This window comes from Erinaceus europaeus, chromosome 13, assembly GCF_950295315.1.
Source record: "Erinaceus europaeus chromosome 13, mEriEur2.1, whole genome shotgun sequence".
Classification (NCBI taxonomy): Eukaryota; Metazoa; Chordata; class Mammalia; order Eulipotyphla; family Erinaceidae; genus Erinaceus; species Erinaceus europaeus.
The window spans coordinates 57798969-57818324 of NC_080174.1; the positions used below are offsets into that span (position 1 = coordinate 57798969).

Below are 19356 nucleotides of genomic sequence, written 5' to 3' on the forward strand. Positions count from 1 at the left end.
TGTACATTCCTTATAGTCACAAACTTCATCATTTTACCTATTTCTTTACAAGATCCGGCATGTTCAGGATGGTATGGCCATAGATCCTATTTCTCTCTATAGATCATATATCATTCTCTAATCATATATCTCTTTATATCCATAGTATACTACTTGAGGCTTTCTGAATTTACCTTCTTCTCTTGTTTCTTTTCAAGCTACTAGTACTTCAGCTTGGATGATCTAAGTTGCTGTTTTTCTTAACTGGGGTAACAGCTCATTTTCTTTCAAGGTGTCACTCAGCATATGACCTTGTTGAAATTTTCCTCAAATGCCTAATCCTAATTTATTGTCTTGTGTTTGTGCTTTTGCAATTCCCCCATTTTCCTAAGGATAAAATGCAAATTGTGTTTCTTGATATTGGTTCTTTTATTTGGCAAAGACTACTTGGAATGTATAAGTCAGGTCATAAGTTGTTTCCTTCCACAGTGAGGCATGTTAGCACTTGTGATGTCAATATAGTGATGCCAGGTGCAATCACTGAATTGGCAAAGACAGCAAGTCTCCTTGGAATTCCCCTTGAAAAGGGACGTAAAGCTAGGATTGCAGAAACATGTTTCAATAAGAAATGGCAGCAGTGAGAAAGGATTTTGGAAGATTGTTTGGTCCTCATCAACTCTGCTGCTGTCAGAACTTCAGGTGACTCTATCTGGGACTCTGTATCTTGTGACAAGATAGATCTGACTTGGGGTCATTGTACTTAAGTAAGTGTAAGATTTTTATGACACAATTTTCTCTGTATATGATTATTATTATTTATTTTTTGTCTTTTCTTCCTTGTAACTTCTGGGATGTATCTTTTGCCTACTTTTCTGTAGAGGTGGCAGACTAGTATTTGAAGACTACTTAAATTGAGGGGTTCCAAAAATATGTGATTTGAGAAGTCCCTACCACCTTGAAAGAAAAGCTATTCTCAATTCTTCTTTGTATCATTATTTGAAGTCTAACCCATAGTATTGTGTCACAGTGAGTAAGTATAGGCTCAATTTCTGGAGTCTTGTTTAATCAGAATAAAGTATGATTACTGCTTGTTATTTTCCATTCACATAATAATAAAGTGCTTAGTTCCAGTTGTACAATATTCTTTCAACCAGAATTTCTAAGCTGTGATGTGGCAATATAAAAAATATATAAATATTAATAGTTGTTATAGACCCAGCTAATAACAAAACTATATAAACAAAGTCATTCTATTTACCTTCTTCCACTGCTCATTCAGTCTTATATTTACTTTCTCTTTCTTTTTCCTTCTCATTCTTTTTTCTTTCTCTTTTACACCGGAGTCTCAAACATGTGCAATTTCACTACTCCAGGAGGACTGTTTTCAAATATATCTATATAGAGAAAAAGGCAGATGGGGAAAGAGAGAAAGAAAGAGTGAGAGAGAGAAAGGGAAAGACATCACAACATCAAAACTTTCCCTACTTCTGATGGTATGCCAGTGACTCATATCTGGGCCATGTACTTGGCAAGCCTGACACTTCCAGGTGAGTTACTGTACCTGTCTTTATCATCATCACTTTCAATCAGAAGCTGCATGAAATTCTTAATTTGGTGGGGCCCTTCAAATATTTGTTTATGTGGATCTTAGTTTTAAAATTTTTTAATATTTTATTTATTTATTTATTGGATAGAGACAGAGAGAATTTGAGAAAGAAGGGGCAGAGAAGAGAGACACCTGCAGCACTGCTTGACCATTCATGAAATTCTCTCCTGTAGGTGGGGACCAGGGATTTGAACCTGCATCCTTGCACATAGTAACACATATGAGCTCAACCAGGTGTACCATCTCCCAGCCCCTTAAATTGTTTGAACTTTTTTCAAATTCCTTCAATTTTCTTTTTTATATTTTTATTTGTCTATTATTGGATAGAGACAGAGAGAAATTGAGAGGGGAGGGGGAGATAGAAATTTAGAGGGGAGGAGGAGATAGAAAGGGAGAGGGAGAGGGAGAGGGAGAGGGAGAGGGAGAGAGAGAGAGAATGCCTCCTATAGCCCTGCTTCACCACTCATGTAGCTTCCTTCCTGCAGGTGGAAACCAGGGGTTTGAACTAGGGTCCTTGTGCACTATAAAGTAAATGTTTACCCAGGTGTAACACCTCCTGGTTCCTCAGTTTTATATTAACTATTACTAGTGGTGCAGACACCTATCTGGATCAGTCTCTCCAGCCCTTCACTGATCTTTTTTTTTTTTTTTGACTCTTGGTTCAGTGCTATGATAAGACATAAATGGCCATTGGATATTATCAGTATCCAATTAAAATTATATGAACTTGTGAAAAAAAAAGTTAGTCAAACTGCCTCTTGGATTTTATGACAACTATGGTGGTTGTATTTGTGTTGGGGGTGGGGGGCACCTTAATATTGTAATCATAGTTTCTTAACCTGATCCGCTTTTTTCACAGGTTGTAATGGAAAGTACAAAATTATCTTTCTCCAGATGCTTAGCTATTATGATACTCTTGCAAATGACAGCAAGTTCAGGTATGAAGCTCTTGTCCACTCCTATAAGCCATGGTAATATCTTGTATGAAAAAAAATGATACCAAATGAAGGATCATTGTTTTTTGATCTTCAATCCTCAGGTGTTTTAAATTTTATTTATAAAATAAAAAAAACATTGACAAGACCACAGGATAAGAAGGGTACAATTCCACACAATTCCCACCACCAAAACTCCATATCCCATCCCCTCCCCTAATAGCTTTCCTATTCTTTATCCCTCTGGGAGCATGGACCCAGGATCATTATGGGGTGCAGAAGGTGGAAGGTCTGGCTTTTGTAACTATTTCTCCATTTGGAATGGGCATTGGCGGGTCCATCCGTATTCCAGCCAGTCTCTCTCTTTCCCTAGCAGGCCTATGAAGAGGTGGGGGTCCAGTGTACATTGGGGAGGTAGTTTTCCTGGGGAAGTCAGGTTGGCATCATCTGCAACTAGGTTACTGAAAAAGCATTAAGATATAAAGCAAAACAAATTGTTTAATAACCAGGAACCTAAAGGTAAGAATAGAGCAGATGATATTTGGGGTCTCCATTTTGGGAAAAACTAGTACGTCTACTTTAAGTATATTCCAAGGGGCCCATGACTATTAATTTTTGATTAGCCCAACAGCTAAGATGCAGGTGGACCAAAGGTATTGTCTGGGAAAATGGTGTCAGAGTTGGAAATGATATTAGAAGGCTGTATCAGGGAAAAGAATAGCTCCCAAATATGGGTAAAGTATATAAATATTGTTAACTGTAATGAGGTCATCAATTTTATCTGGGGCTCTTATTCAGTGCAGGAACCTGTGTAACTTCTGCATCCCTGTAGTTCTGAGCTTGCATTCTGTGGTCACAGCTAGGAACATTCTGGGATGCACTCATTGCAGGACCCATCTTCCTTTTTTTAAAATTTTTTATTTATTAATTTTTTAGTGGTAGAGTATGTTCGGTATGCTGGCCCAATCTCCCTTTAGAGAATGGGGCAGTTCCTACTGTTGTTGAACCACATTGAGGGCAAGGTCCTGTAGGGGCCCATAGAGGGATCCATTATGTGGTTCCTGATGGAGATGACCAGTGACAGTGGAGATAGGGATCTGTTAGAGTGGGAGTAGTTAGCATAATGGTTATGCAAAGACACTCTGATGCCTGAGACTTCAAATTCCCTGGTTCAATCCCCTACACCACCATAAATCAGAGTTGAGCAGTATTCTGATAAGTTTTTTTTAAAGGGAAAGTTTAAACTTACCTCAAGAACATAAAAAGGATATAATTATGAGTGATCAGTATAAAACCCTTGTTAATCTAAGCAATAAAAGTACACTGGACAGTTTTATATAAAATGAATATTTACTAATTTTTAGAAGAAAATTCATATGTCATGGTCCAGGAGATGGTGCAGTGGATAAAGCATTAAACTCTTAAGTATGAGGTCCTGAGTTCAATCCCTGAAAACACATATACCATAATGATGTCTTTTTCTCTCCTCTTATCTTTCTCATTAATAAATAAGTAAAATATTATAAAAAATGTGAAAAAATGAAAATAAAAGGGAAGATCCAAGATGGCAGCTTGGAGACAACACCTGGCATGGGCTCTCCAAGGAGGCTGAGACTTGTTTGTGAATTATCTTGTGGAAGAAGTCTCACTCGGAATGGATTCTTTCTCTCTCTCCATTTTTTCCTTTCCTTTCTAATCCCACTATCTCTAGAATTTATATTTGATAGTTTATTTTCATAACTGTCTATTCTTGCTTTGTCTTTTTTTGTTTTTTTGTTTTTTTGTTTTTGAAGTGGAGGTGTTGCTTGGCTAGCTAGTTTTGGGAGAATTGCATTAATCTTTGCTTCTGTTGTTACAGTTGTCCTGTCTGAGGTTTGTGATTTCATTTGTGAAAGGACTTTGGTTTAGTGTGGCTTGACCTCACACAACACAACAACTGAAAGATGACAGGAAAGAAAAACACAAACCACACCAATAAAAAAAAGAGAGAGAGAAGAGAAAAGAATAGAAGAGAAAATTGACATGTCCTATGGTCTGACAATTCCTCTCCTGGGGATATATTTTTATGAAATAAACACATCCATCCAAAGAGATCTATGTGAACCTGTACTCATAGCAGCACAATTTTTATTTTTTATTTTTATTTATTTTTAAAAATTTTTTATTTATGAAAAGGAAAAATTGACAAAACCATAGGATAAGAGTGGTACAACTTTGCACAATTCCCACCACCAGAACTCTGTATCCCATGCCCTCCCCCTGATAGCTTTCCTATTTTTTTTAAATTTCTTTACTGGGGAATTAATGTTTTACATTCAACAGTAAATACAATAGTTTCTACATGCATAATATTCCCCAGTTTCCCATATAACAATACAACCTCCACTAGGTCCTTTGTCATCCTTCTTGGACCTGTATTCTCCCCAAGCACCCACCCCAGAGTCTCTTACTTTGTTGCAATACGCCAATTCTATTTCAGATTATACTTGCGGTTTTTTTTTTCTTCTGATCTTGTTTTTCAACTTCTGCCTGGAAGTGAGATCATCCCATATTCATCCTTCCATTTCTGACTTATTTCACTTAACATGAATTTTTCAAGGTCCATGCAAGATCGGCTCTGAAAGCAGTGGTCACCATTTTTTACAGCTGAGTAGTACTCCATACCACAACTTGCTCAGTCATTCATCTGTTGTTGGACACCTGGGTTGATTCTAGGTTTTGGCTATTACAAATTGGCAGCACAATTTTTAATAGCCCAAACATGGGAGCAACCTACGTGTCCAATAACAGATGAGTTGCAAAGAAAGTATATGCAGTGGAATACTACTCATTTATTAAGAATGATGAAGTCATATTTTTCACTTTTTCTTGGATGGAGCATGAAGGAATCCTACTAAGTGCGATAAGCCCAAAAAAGAAAAACGAATATGGTATGAGATCCCTTTGAGATCCTGGTATATGATGATGGAAAAGGACCTAAATTGGAGGTTGAAAATGTTGTGAAGACACCTATTATGGCAAGATAATTTGGAATCGACATGGGGGCTACGGAACCATACTGGGGCACAGTATTCTGCAGTGGAAGAGCATAATGCCAGAGATGATGATCGTAGTGTGGAAGTGCTCGCGCCCCATGAGGAGCTGGCCTTGCAATGCTGTTATTCCTTGCGCCCACCTTTGCTGCAGTTTTTATGAGATGTTTGTGAAATGACAGAGTGCGATCGAGAGTAACGCCAAGATAGACTGGCTGGCCTTCACACCGGATTCTCGTACCGCCAAGCTGCACATTAAGCTCACACGAGGCCAAGGCATGGTGTAGATGGAAAACAGATGATACCGTTTTTGCAGTGCTAGGGATTAGTCGCCATTTTTTACAGTAATCAGATATCAGAGACATGTCTTTCGTGAGTGTTTCCTCGAGGATGTTGAACTTGGATGCCTGAGTTGCACAGCAGATGTCATCGGCGTAGATGAACTTCCTTGAAGAAGTTTCTGGGAGGTCATTGATGTAAATATTAAATAGCGTAGGAGCCAGAACAGAGCCCTGGGGGAGGCCACTTGAGACAAGTTTCCATCTGCTAGACTTGTCACCCAGATTACGCTCGACCGGACCTGCCAATATACGCAGATATCTTCGCCCACCCTGTTCAACGCTTGACGTCTCATCACCCAATCTGGTCCCCTACGCCTACACTGAACTTCTCTGTTCCAGTCTCTTGGAAACAGAGCTGGCAGTCAGCTGAGGTAAAGAACAAACACCTCATCACAGACCCCTGCAAGCGTCAACCCGGCTTTGACCTAGCACGTTATGATTGGGCCCTCCTCAATCGCTATCGAACAGGCCATGGCCAGTGCACCACTATGTTCCACCGCTGGGGAGCCAGAGTCAACCCGAACTGCCTCTGCAGCTACAGACAAACTATGACCCACATAGTCAACGACTGCCACCTTTCCAGATTCAAAGGAGGTCTCGAAACTTTACATCACGCTCAACCTGCTGCTGTTGACTGGCTACGGAAGAAGGGCAAACGCTAGAAGAAGAATGGCAAGATAAAAAACTGTACCCATGTGTCAACAACTGTACTGTAAACCATTAATCTCCCAATAAATAGAGATAGTATAGAAATACTTTCTATGTAAATGGCAATTTAGGTTAGATAACCAGCAAATAAAGACACACAGTACTGAAGCTCCCTCCAGTACTAGGAGACTAGGCTCAAACCTCAGTCATGTATGTGGAAAAAAAAAACTTTACCCTTTCATGCTGGTTATCTATCTATTATGTGTCTATCTACCTATATATCATCTGTCTATCTATCTATCTATCTATCTACCTACCTGCCTGCTGACATACCTATCTATCTCTATTAATTATCATCTATCTACCTGAAAAAGTTGACTCAGAGAGGTGAAGCCCCAGTAAACACAACAACAAAGTCCAGGAGATAGCTCACACAATAAAATACACATCTTATTTTGCACAAGGTCTTATGTTTGAGCCCAAAGCCACACGAGGACACCACGTGGCACAGAAGTGCTTCATGGATTGTAGAGTGATACTTTGTTACCTTACTTCTCTTTCCTTTAAAATTTGTTTTATTTATTTATTTATTTTAACTAGAAACAGAAATGAAATGAAAAAAAGGGGGAAGATAGGGAATGAGAAAAAGAGACATCTGAAGAGTTGCTTCACTATTCATGAAACTTCCCCCTTTCAGGTGGGGTCCAGGTACTTGAACCCAGGTCCTTGCACATGATAACATGTGTATTCAACTGGTTTACCACTTCCCAGCCCCTCTTCCCTCTTTCCATATTTTCTGCTCTTCTCTCTTGCTCTCTTTCTCCTGTCCTCTCTCCCCATAAAAAAATGAAAAATTTGGCATAAGGAGGTGACTCAGTGATAACACAAACAAGTAAAATCTCCATACCTCATGAAAAAAAAAATCTTTGTGAAGAACTGCTCCAAGACAAACTCACATTCAGGCTTGTGATTGTTCCTCACAAAACTGTGCACAATCAATTTCAAATCATTATGTGTAAGTAACTAAAGGTGATAAAAAATAGGAGTAATTATAAACAATAAAAGGATGATGATATAATTTTAAAATCAAAATTTAAACAAAGAATGATTAAATTAGATAAATTTTGTATATTATGCCATACTGATTTTCAAATTGCTACTTAATTGTAGAGAACTTATAATGTGTGCCTTAAACCACTAATCTTCTAATAAATTGATAAAAAAAACTATTGTTATTTAGAAATTACTCATAAATGGGTTACTAAACTGTTACTTTTCCATTAGTCTACAAAGTAAAATAATACATGGATAATGGATAAAATCATAGGGTAGCTAGAGTAGAACTACCTCTCAGAGAAATTCCACAAGGTGTTGTATAATCCTGTAAGGGATAGAAAAACAGTGTTTTTAAAATTAATTTATTTGGCCCGTTAAGAAAATTTCACATGAAATAAAAAGAGAAGAGTTAGAACACCTTCTGATATTTTTAATGCTGGGAATTGAACCAGGAGCCTCAGTCATGCAAGTCTGATGCTCTACCAAATAAGAAAATTCACCTGCCATGAGTAGATGTCATTTTTCAGGGTTTTCTGTAGTGAACAATAATTGAAGAAAAGATGAATTGATCTGGTGTCAAAATCAGTTTGAACTTAAATTATAAAGCAATTGTGGGAGAGATAGACACCCCACACCTCCCACCCCACCCCCGGGCTGGGTCAAGGCCTATCATTTCTACATCCAGTCTTGAAAGGGTAGACTGAGCCCTCCCCAAGAGAGGTGGTAAGCGTATCCCTTCTCGATCATGTGGACCAAAGATGGCACCTAGATTCCAGACTGGGGGCGGAGACTCCCTCATCACAAGTTCCTTAAGTCAAGACCAAGAGTATGGCCAGCACCTGTTAGGGACGTATATGTCTTATGCTATGGGCATGGTGGTATAGTATGAGGTGTGGCTCTGTGATTGGATCACTACTACTTCCCCTTCCCTAAACCACAGTATATTAATCCCACCCCCTGTACAATAAACTAGCTGTCTCTCTGAAGCACTCCCAGAGGTTTGTGTCTTTCTCTGCACATTCACCCTCACCACTGGTTTCCCTGCAGTTGTGTGTTGCCCTTGTGGTGGTGTGTCACCCCTTGACCAGAGCAGGCTGCCTGCATGAAACAGGCGACAAACAATGATCACAAATATGTGTATATGTGTATGGTGCCAGGGAGTGTATCTCTGATTTTTAACTGAAAAGCATATACTCAGTCCCTGAACCTTAGAAAATAATTGAATTTCCCTTGCAAAGCAGTCACTCAACATCGATTAATTAAGGATTAGATAGTGAAGAATCCTTTGTTAATGACTAAGTTTAATGAAATACACTTACTTATTGGCATATGTTCTTTTTTCCTGATTTAATGAAATTTCTCTCTTGAAACTATTGTTATTAAAATATGTATCATTTTCTTATTTTTTCTCTCAAATAATTTCATTAGGGGGAATAATGATTAATAACACAGTGTTGATACAGAATATAATTTTTCTTCTTCCTGTGATAGATGTCTGCAAACCTTGAAATTATTTTAAAATAATCAAAGAAAAGGAAAATACTAGCAATTCACAGGCATGGTACTGAAAAGTAAGACAATCCTGCAGGTGTTATTTGGAAGTGATGAATTCCCATGGATTCCTAGAAAAGAGCTCAGATTATCTGTAATAAATTATGTTGTTAAATTAATGTGAAATTACAATGTGTAAGCTATTTAAATGTGGTAGAATGTCCACCAAAGCTACACTGTGACATGTGTAATGCTGGTGTGTATTTGTGTGTGTTGTGTATATGGATAATTATTTAAACATTGCAGAGAAGGCATTCAAACACATGCTCTAAATTTTGGTTCCCTTCTCCTTTCCCAGAACAGTTCACAGTGAATGGCTTACAGAGTCAAATTATAGCCCCACTTGGTGGAAGAATTGAGCTCAGTTGCCAGCTTTCCCCACCACAAAGTGCAGAACACATGGAGATACGGTGGTTCTGGGATCGCTACACACATCCCATTCACTGGAAAAATTATTACCAAGTATGGAGCGGACAGAGCTCCTGAAAGAATCCATTAAAGAGGGTAAAGTGACCCTCAGGATCCTGAATGTCAGTGTTGAGGATGATGGCCAGTACCACTGCTTATTCAAGGATGGTGAATTCTCTGATGAAAACATCTCAGACATGAAGGGCACAGGTAGGTATTTATCCTTCGGGACTTTCTACACATCTGTGATTCTCAGCCCAATAGAAACTGAGTATCATAAATTTTTTCAGTATTTTGTACCATTTTCTTTCTTTTTTAAATATATTTTTAAATATTTATTTCCTTTTGTTGCCCTTGTTTTTTTATTGTTGTAGTTCTTATTGTTGTTGTTACTGATGTCGTCATTGTTGGATAGGACAGAGAGAAATGGAGAGAGGAGGGGAAGACAGAGAGGAGGAGAGAAAGACATCTGCAGACCTGCTTCACCACTTGTGAAACGATTCCCCTGCAGGTGGCAAGCTGGGGGCTGGAACCAGGATCCTTCCACGGATCCTTACGCTTTGTGCCATGTGCGCTTAACCCACTGCGCTACCACCTGACTACCATCGTACCATATTCTTTTTTTTTAATTTTATTTTTTATTTAAGAAAGGATAAATTAACAAAACCATAGGATAGGAGGGGTACAACTCCACCCAATTACTACCACCCAATCTCCATATCCCATCCCCTCCCCTGATAGCCTTCCCATTCTATATCCCTCTGGGAGCATGGACCCAGGGACATTATGGGTTGCAGAAGGTGGAAGGTCTGGCTTCTGTAATTACTTCCCCACTGAACATGGACTTTGACTGGTTGGTCCATACTCCCAGTCTGCCTCTCTTTCCCTAGTAGGGTGGGTCTCTGGGGAAGCAGAGCTCCAGGACACATTGGTGGGGTCTTCAGTCCAGGGAAGCCTGGCCGGCATCCTGATGACATCTGGAACCTGGTGGCTGAAAAGAGAATTAATATACAAAGCCAAACAAATTGTTGAGCAAAGATTTGAATAGTGAAGAGGAAGTGTTGGTGGGGTACTCACTGCAAACTCTAATGTACTTCTGCTTTCAGGTATATATTTTGCACTAGTTTATGGATATGTGTGAACTTATGCTCTCTTTCACAGAACCTGGTCTATATCTAGATTTTGGGACTTTGTTAGAAAGTGAACCACCCGGGATGGAATAAGAGAATATTATGAAAGGAAAGGTCTCACCCGCATAGTGAAGCTGAAGGGTACCATTTTCATGTGGTTTGTTTAGCAAGTTTTAATTAACGTACTTAGTCTTTTAAAGTGTGTGTATTTACATTAAAGAGAGAGAGAGAATCACTCTGGCAAATCTGATGCCAGGGATCAAACGTAGTGTCCTGTAACTGCAAATCTGGATCTCTAGCCACTATGCTATGTCCAGATCACTCAAGTATTTAATCTTACAGTTGTAAAGGGTGAAATAATAAGAAACTAGGAGCTGGGCAGTGGTACACTTGATAGAGTACACACCTTACCATGTGCAGGGACTGAGGTTCAAGACCCCAGTTCTACTTTCAGGGGAGGAAGCTTCATGAGTAGTAGAACAGGCATCTCTGATATAAAAGAAAGAAAAATGAAAAAGAATGACCACCAAGAGCAGTGAAGTCATCTTGTAGGCACAAATTCCCAGTGACTAAATAAATAAATAAATAATAACAACAGGCATAAGAGAGTATACTGAGAGAGACAGAAGATAATTCACACTTAAACATGCTCAGGGACCAGGGTTCAAACTCTTTGCCACCACATGGGAGCATTTGTATTGTTAGACTTTTCATCAGCAGTAAAGCAGTGCTGTAATGTCTCTCTTTCTCACTCTCCCTATCTTTTTTGTTCTATAAATAAATAAATAAGTAAAAAAAAGGTATTTCTTGCCCTGAATTTTAAAAAAATTTAAAATTATTCTTAGTTATTTACTAGGGAGAGATAGCCAGAAATAGAAAGGGAAATGGTGATAGAGAGGAAGAAAGACATAGAGACACCTGCAGCACTTCTTCACCACTCACAAAGCTTTCCCTCTGCAGGTGGAGACTAGGGGTTCGAGCAGGGGTCCTTATGTACTGTAACAGTTGTGCTCAACCAGATGTGCCACCACCTGGCCCCTCTTTCCATAAATTTTTATGAAAAGGATATTTTAATGTTCATTTATTTATTTATTTTGATAGGAGTGAGAGGAATTGAGAGTGAAAGGAAGATAGAGAAGACAAATAAGGGTGAGGGATATAGCATAGTGGTTATGCAGAGAGATTTTCATGCCTGAGGCTCCAAAATCCCAGGTTCAATCCCCTGTACCACCACAAGCCAGAGCTGAGCAGTGCTTGCCGGGCTAGCTTTGCGGGTGGTAGAGAGAGACGATCAGGAACTCATGGATGAGTGGTACGCAGTTCAATCTTTATTCATGTGGAACGCAGCACAATCTAAGCTGTCTCTAATCACAATCCTGTCATTATATATATTCGCCAAGTAGGGTGGAAACAGGATGTGACATAGAAAGGGTAGAGCGAAAAGAGACTGGTGAAAATCAGGGTGTACTAGGAGAGGGGGAAGAGAAAAAGACATCGTGAACCAGTGGGATTAAACCAATGCCCTGGAGGCAGGGTGGTGCTTAGTTAACAGTGGTTTATGTAAATAGAATACAATGTTAAGCAGGGGGGGTTAAACCAATGAAACAGAAGGGGTCTTAGAAGCACACCAACATTTCCCCCTTTCTTTTTTAATTAATGGCCATTAATTAAAAAAAGTTTCAGGAGTGTGGGGTGAATAGAAACCTATATCGTACAGGTGTTTTCAAAAGAACAGGCATAAGACATGGAGGAACAAAATAGGAGAGCAGCAATAATCAGTGTGATGCCAAGGGGAGGCCTGAAGGGGTGTTTCTTGCCTCAAAGGGCAGTGCCTAGCAGGCAAAAGGGCATTTCTTGCCACTGGGGGCATCTATTGCCTCAAAGATCGTTTCCTGCCTCTGTGGGCATGACCCAGCAAGGAGGGGTTCCTGCCTCTGTGAACATTGCCTGCAGGTGAGGGGATGTGGCCTATAGAGTGCCAAGGCTCTGGCTGCAAAGTCCATGGACTGATGCAGTCAGTCTTTGAGAAACCCAGCAGCATAAAGGGAAGCTGCTGTAAAGTTGTATAAAGTGTCTAAGAGGTGTACCAGTAAGTTCAATAGAAGTGTCAGTCCAAAGAAGATGACCACTGAAGAAATGCCAGGGGATGTAACGCTGCACTTCTGTCTCGATGGGGAATGTCAGCCACTGGAATTCCTCTTTTCTGTATTTAGTGAGCTTTAGAGTCTGTGGATCTGTTTCTTCAGGTCGTGCCAGGTCACATCATTGGTTTCGGGGGGGGGGGGCTGCTGTAGTCGTGCCATCTTGTGGGCAATGTCAGAGAATAGGGGTCCAAATGGATTTCCGGGGATTTCATTTGAGCAGATGCTTTTTCATGTGAAGACTTGACAGCTATAATTCACTTACTTGTCAAACAAAACTTGTAGCAGATTAGAAGTTTACTATAATTGACAACTCCATTATAATTGGAAGTCCTTTCTAGCATGATTTTCCAAAGCGAGCACATGATTTTAAGGTTGTTTAAACAGTTTAAACTCAATAAAATGTGGAAAGGTAAACAGAAGAACCATGGTTAGAAGCCTTAAGCATGATAATAATTAGCATAACCATTGTGCTATCTACCCCACCCATACTCATTCAATTTTCAGGATTAAACAGTTCACGTTTATGACAAGATGTAAAAAATCAAAAGAGAAGAAAACAATTTTTGGATTGTTTCTGGGTGTCTCTAGAAATAATGGCTGCATCCAGCATTTTTTTTTAAGTCAATGTCATACAAAAATTCACTCATTCAAATCACTCTCTTATGAAACGCAACTGAAAGCAGACAGCAAACTTAAGATACTCAGAAAGAACAATGAGGGGGGAATTGACAGAAAAGCGGTAGGCAGTTTTTGCTTCTTTCACCTTGAACCAGATTATCCAGATCTCACCATGTAGTACCATGTAGTATCATGAGTCCCCGGAGGGCGTCCTAGTCCAAAAAGCTCCTCGAAATTCCATTTAGGGTGCTTCTGACGGTTCCTGCTGGATTGCTGCAGGCACCCATTTTTAAAAATGTCTTCCTATTGAAGAAAGAATCAAACCAGGAAGGTAGAACTAACCATGTGTCTCCATTCTTGGGGACTGCCAGGGTTTTCATGGGTATAGTTTCAGTAGATCCTCTACTAGATCCTCTGCCTCCACCAAAGCCAATTGCCCTGCCTCCTTCCATCTAATAATCACTATAGTTATCACAAAGTCTAGGAAATGGTATGGTTACTGCTTTTTTGCTATTAACAGAAATGTCCTCATCAAAAGAAATGAATATACATTATTTTCATTGCACAAGGAATATTCCTGCAGACTGACTCAGATTGGCTATACATTGTAATAAAAAATAGTCTTAATATGTATGTGAAAATTAAAATCAAAAAGTGCCATTCTATCTATAATAGCATAAAGCTAGGTTGTAAATAGTGTAACTATTAACAAATGAATGCATGCACTCATCCAAAAATGTGTTTCATGTCCTTTGTATATATAAATAGGAGAGTTATTGCTACATCATAAGGTATTTTTTTGTTTGTTTGTTTAAAGGTTTTCTATACTGTTTTCCATGGGGCTGCGGATGTTTGCATTCCCACTAACAGTGTAAAAGAGTTCATTTTCCCTCACACCTTCACCACCACTTATCATTTATTTCATGTCTTTTTGATGTATCCTATTTTCACAGGTGTGAAGTGGTATCTCCTAGTGGCTTTAAATTGCAGTTCTTTAATAAAAACTAATGTGGAGCTTTCCCCCCCTTTTGTTGCCCTTGTTATCATTATTTTTGTTGTTATTGATGTCATTTTTGTTGGGAAGGACAAAGAGAAATTGAGAGAGGAGGAAAAGACAGAAGGGGAGAGAAAGACACCTGCAGACCTGCTTCACCTCTTGTGAAGCAATCCTCTGCAGGTGGGGAGCTGCGGGCTTGAACTGGGATCCTTATGCCGGTCCCTGCACTTGGTGCCACATGCACTTAACCCATTGCGGTACCACCTGACCCCCCAGAGCACTTTTTAAAAATATCTCCTTTTTGATGTATGCCATTCTTACAGGCATGAGGTGGTATCTTAGTATTGTCTTAATATGCATTTCTCTGACAATCAGTGACCTAGAGCAGTTTTTCATATGTTTGTTAGCCTTTTGGATCTCCTCTGAGGTGAATGTTTTGTTCATAGCCTCTGCCCATTTTTGGATGGGGTCATTTGCTTTTTTGGTGCTAAGTTTGCTGAGCTCTTTATATATTTTGGTGATTAGTTTCTTGTCTGATGTATGGCATGTGAAGATCTTCTCCCATTCTGTGAGGGGTCTCTGTTTCTTTAATAGTTTCTTTGGCTGTGAAGAAGCTTTTCAATTTGATGCCGTCCCATTGATTTGTTTCTGCTTTAGTCTTCCTTGCAATTGGGTTTGATTCATCAATGATGTCCTTGAGATGTAGGTGGGAAACTGTTTTAACAATGTTTTCCTCTAAGTATTTGGTCTGACATCCAGGTCTTTGATCCATTTGGAGTTGATTTTTGTTTCTGGTGAGATAAAGTTTTTCAGTTTCATTCTTCTGCATGTTACAACCCAGTTTTCCCAGCACCATTTATTGAAGAGAGCCTCCTTTTTCCATTTAATCCTTTGGGCCCCCTTATCAAAGATTAGATGTCCATAGGTGTGGGGATTTATTTCTGGGCTTTCAATTCTGTTTCACTGGTCTGTTGCACTGCTTTTTAATGTAGTTACTATCTCTGTGTCTTTCACTGAACAAATTTAGTTTTTTCATTTAAAAGTCAATTATTGCAATTCTATGCTTTGTGTATACCACACAAGTTCCTATACTCCATTAGCTTACCGCACATACATAAAGACTCAGCAAGGCTTAAACATTTCTACAAACCCAGTGCAATTTCTGAAGAGCCTTTGACATAGTATCAGTTTTATTGTGCAGTAGACTCCCCAAAACAAATACAATATATGATTTACTGTTAGCTAAATTATGGGGTACAGGGAGACAGAGGTAAAAGGTATTCTTGATTATATTTTCAACAAGATATATATTTTCTTCAGCTTCACAGAGATTATTTGCAAATTATATCAAAGTCCTTTCTAGAATGCCTCTATTCCTTGCTGACTCACTTCTTCCAGAGATTTCTTTGTCATTGAATTAAGTTAGATAAATCAAGTTAATGGTCTCTAAATCGAAGTTTTCTTTGCTGTGTCTTTCAAGATATGTTTTTTAAGCAATTCTGTTCTCAAAAATGTTCTAATTTAAACTACATGTCCTTTTTGGGATGTGAATGTACATTGCCTTAAGTGAGTTTTCCTTCCTTGACAGATATTCTACAATTCAGGGTGAATATTGAATGAGTGGTCTAGAAAAAATAACTGACGTGGCTAGTGGACTTGGTTTGCCATGCACTCAGTCCAGCTTTGACTCAAATCTCCATCATAAGGAGGAAGTTTTAGTGCTGCGCATCTTCCCCAATCTCTGTCTCTGTTGGAAGAAAAAGTCTGTCTGGAGCAGTGAAGTTCCAGTGATGAGGGGGAAAAGTAACTGAACAAGCAAAAAAGACTCAACTGAAAATCTGAACAGAGAGACAACAGTGAAAAAAATAGGCTAAAAGCTCAGATACAAGTAACTGTGGGCATAGCATTTTATTTATATTCAAATAAATGTCAAGTAGCGGGTAAACACAATATATTTGTATATTCAAATTTATATTTCTTTGCACTACTATAAAATTATGTGTACTTAAAATTATAGACTTGAGGAAAGAACTGCAATATAGCAATATCTAAATGGAAAATTGGTTGAACTATCACAAAATAAAAATAAATGTTTGCCATTAACTATCAAATCTATAAGTGATTTATCAAGTTAAAACTATTTTCAAATCTATGACATTCACAGGAGGCTTCTCTGATGATACACTCTTAAGTCTTATAGAAGCTATATAAGGACATGAAAATAAACATAATTCTGTAAGTACTGAATATCACTGTGCCCCTTGAGAAATCAGCAAATCAAATGGTAGAACCTTATTCAAGGTTTGTTATCTTTCTTTTCTTTTCTTTTTTCTTTTCTTTTCTTTTTCTTTCTTTCTTTATTTCTCTCTCTCTCTCTTTCTTTCTTTCTTACCACCAAGGTTACTGCTGGGTCTTAGTGCTGAAGGATTGAATCCAGTAGGTGAGGAAGGTATCTAAGTCTAAGTAGACACTTTTTCATAATGAACTTTATAGCTTCTTTTTAGGTCTTTGTACTTGCTTGCTGCATATACTGACTAACTACAGACTATTGTACATTTTTGCTTTCAGGTATATATTTTGCCTTAATTTATGGTTACATGTGAACATATGCCTAATCTCATGGGATATACCTGAAACTAAGTAATCTTCTTTAGGGACCTTTGAGGAGAGGCCAGGTAGTGGCACATCCAGTAGAGTGTATGTGTTACCATGCTCCAGGACCTGGATTCATTCCCCAGAGTTCTTTGCTTTGGAGTAATACACCAAATTCAGTTCACAAATTGAGTTTTCCCTTTGTGTCTTTATATCTTAAGTTCCACCTCTAAGTAATATCATCAGTATTTATCCTATTTTTGTCTTGTCTCATTTAATGGCTCCTTCAAGCTCCACCCAAGATGAGGGAAAGAATATGGCTTCATGATTTTTAACAGCTGAGTAGCATTCCATTATGTTTTTCAAATGCCACAATTTCCTTAGCAATTCATTTCTCATTGAACCCCTGGATTTCTTCTGAGTTTTGACTATTCTAAATTGTGCAGCTATGAGCCTAGGTGTAGAAAAATATCTTTGGATGGGTGCTTTGCTTCCTTTGTTTGTATCTTCAGGGGAGGAGTTGCTGAGTCATAAGGTTGTTCACTATTAGCATTCTAAGAAATCTCCAGACTGCTCTCCAAAGGGGTTGGATCACTTTTCATTCTCACTAGCAGTGTATAAATGTTTCTTTTATCCCCCAACATTCTCAACAACATTTACTACTATCCTTTCTGAAGTATGACATTCTCACAGAATTAAATGAGTATCTCATCATTGCCTTTATTTCCATTTCTCTGACAATAGGTAACTTTGAACATATATTCATATGTCTGTTGGCCCTAGAAGAAACCATTGACAGAAAACATCATGATCTATGCTTCTAAAATATCTTCAAAAACTTAAGTCCAACAGCAAAAATAAGTAAATGTGACTACATCAAACTGAAAACCTTCTGAAGAGCAAAGGGAACCATCACCATAAAGAATGAGAGAAGACTGTTATATGCTAAACATAAGAAAAAGGTCTATTAGCTAAAGTATTATTTTAAAAACCCTCATTAAACTCTGAAACTAAAAAATAGCCCCATTAATAAATGGAAAGAGGACACTGACAGATCTTCGCCAAAGAAGAGATCCTCAGAGTTTTATATCATCTTCATAATCTATCACAATTTCTATATGCCTCATGAGATGCCCAATATTCTTCAAGCAATAAATCTGCTAAGGAATATATGGGTATTATTAGAGGCATACATACTTTATAATTTTTAGGTAGAAGAGCCTACACTAGAGGCTATACTAGTATTTGTAGACATGTAGAACACAAGAAATCAGGGTCAAAATCTTTAATTTTTAGGCATAAAATTGGAACAAGAAAACCCCTTCAATTGAATTATGTTATAGATAAATTTAAAGCAGAAAGAGTATCAGTGAATACTTTTGTGTAAATTACATATATCATTCAATAATCTTTGAATTGAGATACACAAAACAAGCAAAGATACTGTTTTAAATATAATGATTTGAATATTATTCTTATAAATTGACAGTATATTATTTAGAAAAGGAGATGGAGTCTCTCTGAGACAACTGTTATTCTAATACCACACTGGGATATTGGGATATACCAGTAAAAAAATAAATTAAATAGTTGGGTTTGGTAATAGAATCTTAACTCATATGCCACAATTATGGTCCATTTTTGCGATAATTGCAAGTCAGAAAAAGAAAGCTTAATATTATGCATTTTTGTTTAATTTAGAAAAAAGAAACAATAAAAAACAAACACTGCCTCACTCTTAGAAAAGAAAGCTTATGGTTCATGGGCTTAGGGGAATAATAGCTATTTTTGAACACCAATGAGTTGTGATAAATTTAAAGTTTATCTGATTCTCTTTCAGGGATAGTGGGAAATCCTTAAATAGTGACAAGAATTAGTCTATATTTCAGTGAGCATAGTCCTTCTCTTATTCTTGTGCTATTACTTCTGCTCTTCATTTTTAATGGCATGTGATACATGGAAATTGTCTTATTTTATTATTTATCAACCATTTAAAATGGTTGATATTTTACTCCTCATTGCATGTGTATGTTCATTTTCACAGCTGACAGAAACCAGAACTTAAATGGAAATCTCTATAGGGAAAAATACATATGTGGTATATTTCTTATCCTTGTCCCAAGTCTTTTCCAGCCAATTGTATTGTGCTTAAACCAGTTTTTGCTAGACTGAATATAAGTAATTTGGTATCAGTTTAGCTCATAGTTAGAGACTTAATTCAAAGTTAAGTAACTATAGTCCAAATCTCTACCTACTGATGTTTTACTCTTTTGTAGAAATTCCTTAATACTTTAGTATTAGAAATGGTAGCATTCCTAG

The 19356-nt window shown here is 38.0% G+C and overlaps 1 protein-coding gene across 1 annotated transcript in view; it reads left to right on the forward strand.

Annotated features, from left to right (window-relative positions):
• Positions 1-2450: 2450 nt before the first annotated feature.
• Positions 2451-19356, forward strand: part of LOC103112027 (selection and upkeep of intraepithelial T-cells protein 1-like) — a 41784-nt gene continuing 24878 nt past the window's right edge. Inside the window, 3 exon segments of the mRNA XM_007521387.3 lie at positions 2451-2523; positions 9447-9590; positions 9593-9766. Of these exon segments, the coding sequence (XP_007521449.3) occupies positions 2451-2523; positions 9447-9590; positions 9593-9766 (391 nt within the window).